A 9,656-nucleotide genomic window follows, 5' to 3' on the forward strand; every position below is an offset into this window, starting at 1 on the left:
CGGTATCCATTGCCACCCAGTCTGCGACGTAAACCACTGGGATGAGTGGTGGAAGCGGCTACGGTTACAGTCATGGGCAACCCGCTGGCAGCCGGTATGATGCCGGTGAGGGGACCTACGGCAATGGCAGCCTTCAAGTAAATGGATACGGCGACCGCAGCGCAGGGAGTCCCGAGAGGGAAAGAGGAGGAGGAGGAGGAGGAGGAGGAGGAGGTACTCGCGAGCGTCGCCCCGGTGGTTACGGTGGATTTTACTCCGAGTCGTCACAACAGCCATCTCTCGCTCAGCAACAACCGTCAGCATCCCCCGAGCGTCGCCGCGATCGGACGGACCGAGATCGATCGCAAACATCAAAGTCCGGATCGCGGTCCCGTACACGGAACGGCGAGGCAGATAGAAGATACCAAGGGGAAAGAGATGCACGACCACGAAACGGGTCGCGATATCGTGAGGACAGAGGTCCCGGAAGTCATGCTCCTGTGAGCAGGCCGGCGCCGGCAGCCACCGCCGAGATGAGATCTGTAGAAGGTTTGTTCTACCTACCCAAGCTGCTTGTGATCTTGAGATGAATGTGGTGATACTTCCAGTCTGGAACGACATGCTGATTTTGCCCTTCCAGACGTCCTTCAGGCTATACAACGAGACTGGGACTTTATGACCGATTCCGAATGCATACCAGTGCATGTCGCCCTCAGCCTGATGGACACGAGTACTCTAGGCAAGGCTGATCGTGAGCCAGACTTCCTGAGAATGTACGAGCAGATTCAAAGAACACTCAAAGCGATCGTGAACGAGCACCACCAAGGCTTCAACAGCTCTATCGGAACATATCACATGATTCAGTCGAACATATCCAGCTCTCAGGGTCGAGTGCGAAATTTGAGGAATTCGCTGGAAGAATCAAAGTCCGGTCTGTTGTCAACGAAGCCGGAACTGAAAGGGCTGGCGACGTCGTCGCAGAAATACGATGACATTCTGCAGCTATTTGCGCAGATAGAAGAGATCCAGTCACTACCTGAGAAGCTGGAGTCTCGTATTTCCGACAAAAGGTTCATCGCCGCGGTCGAGGTTCTGCATGCCGCTCTCCGTCTGCTCCGTCGCTCTGAGTTGGAGGATATTGGAGCCCTCGCCGACGTCCGTGCCTATTTTAACAATCAAGAGACCTCTTTGACAGATATCTTGATTGAGGAGCTACACGATCATCTCTACTTGAAGTCTCCATATTGTGCAGACAGGTGGAAAGCTCCGGTTGGCGAGGGAGAGCTTAGCTCCAGTAGCTGGGTTGGCAATCGCTCGTGGGAACGACCCGTATACAGCTTTCTGGCAAAGTTCGACGGATCCAGTCCGATGGTCGAGGATGCATCAAGGAATCCAGAGGCCGACACCTTCTCATATATTCAACTGCTGATCGAGGCGTTGAACAAAATGGGCAATCTAGACATCGCAATCGATCGTATTGCGCAGCGGTTACCAGTCGAGCTATTTGCCGTCGTTGACAAAACAAACGCGGAGATCGATGCCCGTTACCCCGTTCCGAATCGAACTTTCTCCTCCCATGATAACCAGTTGAAGTCTACCGTCATGGCTGAGAACATCGAGCAGCGTGGTTTCGTTTTGACCGAGTTCCTAAAGGCACTCTACGCTAAATTTGAGTCCATAGCTGAAGGCCATCGAGTCTTGCACGACGTGATCACAGCTATCATCACACGAGAGGGTGGCGTCAAGAGCGATGCACTTTGTGGCGGATTCAAGGAACTGTGGAAGCTTCTGCAAAGCGAGATTAGATCACTTCTTCACGACTATCTTGCTACGGACGGTGAATCGTCTTACAGAACCAAAGCCGACGAAGCTGTCGCACGACGACACCTCGGACTCAACAGGGACAAAAACAGGAAGATGTTCAAACTGTCAGACATTGAGCAAAGTTCGGAAATGAAAGCCGAAGAAGATGAGCTTGACGAGATTCTCCAGTCATCCGTCCCGGGTCTTGTATCAAAAACGAGACAGAAGACATCGGTCAGTGAGGCATTGCCTTCACGGCAAGCCAATTCTGGCACGGGTCACAAGATCCTGCTAGAACCCAGTGTATTCAATATGAGGCTGTTGTTACCGCCATCATTGTCATTCATTCAGCGGCTGAAAGACATTGTGCCAACCGATTCTGACATCTCTATGACCACGCTAACGTCCTTCCTGGATGACTTCATGGTCAATGTCTTCCTGCCACAATTAGATGAAACAGTGACCGACCTGTGTACACTCAGCTTTATCGCCGCGGACGCTTTCACGGAAGATCCACAATGGACCAAGGTCTCCCCTCGGCCCATCTTCAAGGCAAGTCGAACTTTTCATTGAATCTCTTGTGTGTGCGCGGCTAATTATTATTTCTCTTATAGGGCACTGTAAAGTTCATGTCTATCGTCAGAGAGTTCAGCAAGATGCTGTCCAGCATCCCCCATGATCAGGCCTTTACACAGCTTTTGATTGATCAAATAGTCACATATTACGACAAATGCTGTGGATGGTATAAAGGTGAGCCTATTATAAAGACCGTTTGAAGTTCAAGTCCAGGCTCGAGACTGACAGTCTTCAAAGCTATGGTGACCAAAGTTTCCGCGCGGAATCACGGCGGTGAAGTTCGTTTAAAGGCAGCTGCCTCATTTGCCGAGAATGGCGATATCCATGACGTGGTGGATGAGCTGTGGAAAGGACCAGGGGCGAAGAAGCAAACACTCATCGAAACGGTAAGGCGTTATCGCGGTTGATCCTCAACGCAACCTATGCTGACTGGATCAGGAAATTGATCTTCTTCTCAAACGAACCGATGAGGTGCCTCTGGAGCCGTACGACATCATTTCGGATCCGAAATCTGTTGTGTCTTTGTCACTCCTGTACAACAGCATGGTATGCAAATTCTGATGATTCCCGGAATGATCAGGTCAATAGAATGCTCGCGCTGACACATCAACTATAGCAATGGCTCGAGAACCATCTATCAAAGCTTCGAATGGTCGTCGAATCTGTCTCTGACGCCGAGTCTTCGGTCGTCACAGCCAGTGGACGTCCATCTCGTCGCTGGACTCTTTTCGGGGCCATGAAACCTCAGCGCGACAGTATCAATTCCCCCATCTACTTGCCATTGAATCATGAAACGGCAACTGCCTTCGACCATACTCTTCAATCACTCCGAGCGCTTGGATCTACCGCTCTTCTCACACTCCACATTGACATTCGCTGTGGTATCATCCACATGTTGACTAAATCGATGTCTGGACCCAACCCCCCCACAGTGCGGAACTCGGAGCCCCTGACCCCATCCCCCAGCACAACAGAGAACTGGTGGCACATCATCATGAACCCCCCAACTGCAGCGTCCCCGTCTATTCTTCAGCTCAATTCCGACCTCATGAGCTTCAACACGAACATTTCTACCTATTTGGGCCCGACTGAGCACTGGTTCATCGCATCCGGGCTGGCGCGATTCATTGATCGGGTATTCGTGACATGCACCCGGTATATTGGGGCCATGAATGAGAACGGAGCGCTGCGCCTACAGTTGGATGTGCTTGTTCTCCAACAGAATCTGAAGAACATCATCATCGACCCCGCTGCGACCGGATCAACCGAATCGGCGTCCCAGGAAGTGGTGGCTCTGCCTCGGAGTGCAAAGTTCTTGGACTGGTTCCTTGAGGGGGCTGAGAAGGCCTTAGATTATGCCAAGGAGGAGAAGGAGGCGTTCGCATCTCAAGGGGACAAAGCTTTGGCTGCTGGTAATGGCGAGCCATTTACCTACGATGAGCTCCGTGTTCTTGTGGACCTTTGCTTCTCCGAGATCTCTCGTGGACCACGGGGTGCCGAGAGCCGAGAGGACTTTATGGCAGCGAAGAAGGCTAGTGCTGATGCCTTGTTACGTCTGAACGAGATCATGTGGGATGCGCGATAGGGTGTTTTTTTTTTCTCTTTCTTTTCTTTTCTTTTCCTTCCTTGTTGCTAGAAAGCCACCGAACAGCCCTCTTGCTATCTACTCCATATAACTCATTCTTCATCCCAGAATGGATTTATACCGTCCAATGTCCATTGCTTCGCGGAGAACATGCTCGAGCTATCGTACGTACACCTTGTGAAAGCCTATCGAGCCATACAACCGGACTCTGACGACCGCGATCCCACTCAATTTAACCAACCAAGCTTTCCATGTGTGAGATCAATAGTTCGAACAGCCCGCAGCAAATGGTCAATGCCATTTGCAGTCCTGTCTGAGCGTGTCATTTCCACCTAATCAATTCTTCCAGGATGCAATTCTACACCAATCATTGCCAGCCAACTGAGTCCACTCAGGTACGGCCGACTCCCTTTTTCGGTCTCATCCGAGCGTCGGCCGGGGCGCGATGGATCCGCGGACGTTTCATGTCATGTCCGTTTCATTTATCTCGCTACTCCAGCGCGAATTACGAATGAGTCTCGATCTCGCCATGAAGTTCTAGATCGGGGTACCCGGTAACATCCCAGCACGCCACTCTCACGGCAATTTAAGACCACCATGGCCGGGATGATAGGCCTTTTCGTCTCTTATTCTTTTGCGTCCTTTCTTTCTCTTCCAGCAATTCATCAACTTCAACTGTCTGCGACAGTTGTCATTCTTTACCACATCGGGCTTTGAAATTCTCTATTCACTCCTTCGAGTTTCGTATCGTGTCAATTGCAGTTGCGATTACTCGATTGTCAACATTCGCTATTCATCGCCTCTCTACATTCGTTACAAATCCCGCCCGATCGTCGTGATATTTGATTTCATACTGTGATAAAAAAAATTATCGTCTATACAATTTCACCATGAAGTACCAGGGTCTTGCTATTCTTTTCGGCGCCGCCGCAACTGCTTCTGCGAAGCATCTGGGTGAGCGTCATGGCCACAGCCAATGCCCCAAGGGCTATACTGCCTCTGTGTATACCAGCTACAGCACTATCTACTTGGACTCTACCTCTCCCACTGCCACCCAGGCTGTCGCTGCCGCAGAGCTCACCACTACCCCGTCGCCGATGGTGGTCGTTGAGGCTTCCACTTTGACCTCGACCGGTGACGCATATGAGTCTGCTCCGACATCATCTGCTGCTTGGGACAGCGCGGTGACTTCATCCGCTGCTGGAATCAAGGCCGTTATCACCTCTACTGAGGACGCTCCGGAGCCCACCGTTGCTGTCGTGGCTGAGATGTCCACCGAAACTGTGGTTGTTCCAGCTGCCACCTCGTCTGCCTCGTCATCCACTTCTGCTGCGCAAGTCGCGGCTGTCAACACCTCTCCTGCCTCGTCTTCGACTACTGCTCCGGCCTCTGCTGCCAGCACCACTTCTGCCTCTTCAGCTTCGTCTTCTTCATCTGCTCCATCGTCCTCGGACTCGAACTCTGCTTCTTCCTCGCCTGCTGCCAACACTCACCAGGTTACCTCCGCCGGCTCTTCCTCTGGCAAGGCTACCTTCTACGGTGGTAACCTCTCCGGTGGTACTTGCTCTTTCACCGGCTACACCTTGCCCCAGGGCATGTTCGGTACTGCCTTCTCCGGTGCTGAGTGGAACAATGCCGCCGAGTGCGGTGCCTGTGTTGCCGTCACTGGACCTAACGGTAAAACCATCAAGGCTATGGTAAGTTCGAATGTTCTTTTTCCCACATATCGGGGGAAAAAAAGATAAAAAAAAGGGAGAGTGTCCAACTGATCACCATTCCCCTCCCACACAGATCGTCGACAAATGCCCCGAATGCGAAGCCGGCCACTTCGACCTCTTCCAAAACGCCTTCGCCGAGCTCTCCGCTCTCTCTGCCGGTATCATCCCCATCAGCTGGGAATACACCCCCTGCGACCTCTCCGGCCCGCTCTCCCTCAAGAACAAGGTCGGCACTTCCAAGTACTGGTTCTCAATGCAGGTCGTCAATGCCAACGAGCCCGTTACCAAGCTTGAGGTCAGCACCGACGGCGGCAACTCGTGGAAGAGCACCACCCGCACCGATTACAACTACTTTGAGCAGTCTTCGGGCTTTGGTGTCGATTCATTCGATGTCCGCGTGACGGGCCAGTCGGGAACTACAGTCGTGGTGAAGAATGTCGGTCCTACCGCCGAGTCCGTGTACAAGGCTTCTGCCAATCTGTAAATGGGGTGAGGGGGCGAGGGGCGAGAGGGGAGGTTTCTTTCTGGATAGATAGGAGAAAGGGGTTTCACCTTGTCCGTTTTGCCTTGGATCTTAGTGATTCATGTTGTTGAGAGATAGACATCGCTCATACATAACATGGATAGGTTACTGTGTGGTCCCTTTTTCTCTAGTCATGAAACTACCAGTGCCTACCCATTTACTATGAAGTATGGACTATGTAGTACATTACTACATACGCAAGGTAGGTATCTTTTAATCTGTTTCCATTGCCGCTGAGTCGCAAGGGTTACTCGAATGGCTCGAACCCGATCAAGGCGGTGCTTCCCAAATCGTACTGGATATCAATATATATCAGATCTTGTCGAGAGCGCAGATTCATTCGAGGTCCCACCCAATAGGCCTGTAAACGCCAACACTTCGCTAGTACTCAACTCTACTTTCAGAAATTATAAGGCCAAATCCTAAAAGGGAATAGCCTGAGGGGGACTGGGTCGTATACAAGTTATGTGAAGAGACGGTAATGAATAGATAGGGTCAGGGGTAGGTACGTGACGGAAATTTTATCTTATGAGTGACAGAGTGAGTAGACTTGGGTATGTGAGAATAACAACTCTGACTCTTGATTCCCTACAGACTGTCTTCCTCTGATAATTTATCTTTAGGGAATCTACGAGTCCTTCGTTTAGTCGTGACGTCCTTGACTTGCGACTGGCTTCGGCCCACGTGACCTATCCTGGGTATCATTACGTTCGGTTTACTAAGTTACCGACCGAGCTTACCCTAACTTCTAATACTTAATAAGACTATACTGATTTCTCTTCTTGTGGTTATCTTCCCCTTCTAAGGGGATAGCCTTAGCCCTGACTAGTAGGTATCGAAGGAATGCAGCTTCGTTAGTGTTGAGTGGGTGTACCTAAAGGCTGTGTTGTGGTTGATGGAGGGAGTTTCTGTGTTGTCTGTTTGTAAAGAGAGAATTCTCAGTTGGCAATAGAACTTATCTTTTTGACTTCTTGTTATCTCTCCCAGAGCGCATTTTGGTGTTTTCTGAAGTATCACCGAATCAATATTACTTCATCTTTGATTCGTAGCAGCTACTGTACCTCCTACGGCTCTGCCTTTTGGTGGTAGTGATGGTGGTGATAGTGGTATAGGCGGGGCTGCTCCTCTAGCTCCTCCAGAGTCCAGCTCGTCCAAATCCGTTCACGCTTCCGGGGATGGAATTGCGTATTCAACACATATATCCGTTACTTTTTTGCGCAGTCTTCGCCTCTGCCTGCAGGGTCGGTCACGATTCGAGTACGTACCGTAGTGCACTCTGCAATATGACGACGAGCCTGCCCCTGGTACCGGGACTCTTTCGCAACGGACACATATGTTGAATACGCGATTCATCTCCGGAAGCGTGAACGGATTTGGAGACGCCGGAGCAGCTGGATACAATCGCAGGGCACACTTTTACACTTACAGCTCAGTGACGTTCTCCTTGAATCAAGACTCTGCCCATGTGGCTCGCCCACAAAGACTTATGTATACGCCAGACGGTCATGCTGGAATCAGGTAATGGGCGACGAGACATACATCCTGGCAACGTTTGGAAGATCATAGCGAGTCACATTAGTGCACTAGCTTCGTGATTAATTGAAATAAAAGTCGATTCCCCCCCCGCAATCACTGCGCCAGGCCGTCCCTTGACAATAAACTAGGAGAACGGAATAGAGAAACCGGGGTAGCATACATGGACCACTTAAAGGAGAGCAAAGAAACCACGAGTTCGAAAGGAGGACATAAAAAGCACTGCGGAGTAGGGAGGTTGGGTGAAACAAGAGCCCCAACAAGCGTTGCAAGGGCTGCTGGGGGACGTAGATAAGATAGGGAGACACAGGTTAATGGAGACCGTTCAAAAATAGTTTGGATAGTGTTTCCATAATCATTGCAAGAAGCTTGAGAAGAAAGACAGAAAAGAGAAAGGGCATCCGTGCTCAAAAGCGGTCAGATCACGAAACGGAGATGAGGGTATGTTCAAACATTGCGAGACCTGAGAAGATGTGGAGAGTAAGAAGAAGTTGAGAGGAGCGCAACAACGAAAGTCATGACACATCATTCACGACAGAAAAAAGAAAACCCAGAGCGGACGAAACGAGGGGAGGCTGTTTTATTCCAGACCGTCGAGAGTCTCTAGCTCTTTAGCCTCCTCATAGTCATCAAACTCAAGACCGGCATCGCGGCATCGCTGTAGCCATTTGGCTGCGATAGCATTGCGACGACTGACTTCCTGCTTCAGCTTCTGGTTTGACGCGCTGATTTCGTTGATGGCGTGGTTGGCAGTCAGACTGTGTTGCTCAAACCGCTCATCCATATTCTTCTTATCATCCTGCAGCTGGCAGATATACTCTATGGCCCGTTGCAATATGGCGCCCTTGTTTTTGTCGCAGTTTGGAACGAGCCGAGCAATTTGATTAATGCCCTCGTTGATTGCTTCACGTCGTCGCCGCTCGACTAGAAGGAAAGGGGAGTCAGCATCGCCAAAGAGAGAATAAGGGAATGCGAGATGATGGTGTACCTTCTTTGTGATTGTTCTTGCGAATCTGGTGCCACTCGGGCGACCCAACAGTTGGCTTCTGGTTCATACTCTGCGCCTCACGGGCGGCATAAACCGCAGCAGCAGTAGAGTTGTGGTTGTGGGGACCCGGCATGGGTCCTTGACCCATGTCGTCTCCAAAGTTCAGCCCTTGAGTCAGGTTGTTGGCGTCGAATGCGGCGGCATCGGGGGGTGGTGGGTATTTGTGTTGGGGAGCGTGCGCGGCCAGCGCGGCTTTGGCGTTCGCTGTGAGGGCATTGTCGTCTGACAGTCCGTTTTGGGGTCCAACGTGCTGGAGGATCTGTTGATCGATGTTGAGTTCAGATCCTGCGTTGCCGAGGCCATGATCATAGCCCATGGAGTGGCTGAAGGCGTGTTGGTTGTCAGGCATACTGCCGTTACTGCCGTGTGACGATCGATTCAGGCGCTGAGCGTCGTGGCCCAGATCCTCAGAGCCCTCCCGTTTGCGCTTACCCCCAGCGCCGTCTGGGCTAGCCATGGTGGGATCAGACATGGTCTCAAAGAACGAGTCCTGGGAAGCGGCAGGCATGTCAGTCATGGGAATAGGATGAGGCACGATATTCCCTGGAAAAACAATGTGAACTTTGCAAATACAATGGGCATCAGATGCATAAAGATAGAGTGCAGGTAAGAGGTTGGCCGCGCGTGCGGCTTGGTGGGCTCAAGAATCTGTCTCGGGGGATTGCACACTGAAGCGACCGAAGCCGATGTGCCCCGGGAAGAAACTGACGCGCCACTCTCCTCTCCCCCTCACAAGGTGAGCCGCGCAGAGGGATGAACAAGGCTGGATGACAGTTCAAGCACCTTCTTGTGGTAGCTGACTCTCAAGTCCAAATCGCAGTCAAGCGATCGTGCATAGCTTGACATTGGTATTAGCAGGACCTTGGCTCGCCTTGAACAGTGCGACCGACC

General features: G+C 51.3%; 3 protein-coding genes across 3 annotated transcripts; 2 read left to right on the forward strand and 1 right to left on the reverse strand.

Annotated features, from left to right (window-relative positions):
* Positions 1–41: 41 nt before the first annotated feature.
* N7539_000296 (exocyst subunit SEC8) lies at positions 42–3,943 on the forward strand (the record flags this gene model as incomplete). Its single annotated transcript, XM_056929900.1, has 6 exons — positions 42–528; positions 620–2,334; positions 2,397–2,532; positions 2,596–2,744; positions 2,797–2,904; positions 2,975–3,943. The coding sequence occupies 6 exons, from the start codon at positions 42–44 to the stop codon at positions 3,941–3,943; spliced, it is 3,564 nt and encodes a 1,187-aa protein (XP_056794193.1).
* Positions 3,944–4,833: 890 nt separating this feature from the next.
* Positions 4,834–6,145, forward strand: N7539_000297 (putative extracellular cellulase CelA/allergen Asp F7-like; the record flags this gene model as incomplete). The annotated part of the gene is made up of 2 exons (XM_056929901.1): positions 4,834–5,640; positions 5,735–6,145. 2 exons carry the CDS (start codon positions 4,834–4,836, stop codon positions 6,143–6,145), a joined length of 1,218 nt encoding a protein of 405 aa, XP_056794194.1.
* A 2,152-nt stretch (positions 6,146–8,297) lies between these two features.
* N7539_000298 (basic helix-loop-helix domain-containing protein) lies at positions 8,298–9,282 on the reverse strand (the record flags this gene model as incomplete). Its single annotated transcript, XM_056929902.1, has 2 exons — positions 8,298–8,641; positions 8,706–9,282. 2 exons carry the CDS (start codon positions 9,280–9,282, stop codon positions 8,298–8,300), a joined length of 921 nt encoding a protein of 306 aa, XP_056794195.1.
* Positions 9,283–9,656: the final 374 nt, after the last annotated feature.

This window comes from Penicillium diatomitis, assembly GCF_028827545.1.
Source record: "Penicillium diatomitis strain IBT 30728 chromosome Unknown utg000001l_segment0_segment0, whole genome shotgun sequence".
Taxonomy (NCBI): domain Eukaryota; kingdom Fungi; phylum Ascomycota; class Eurotiomycetes; order Eurotiales; family Aspergillaceae; genus Penicillium; species Penicillium diatomitis.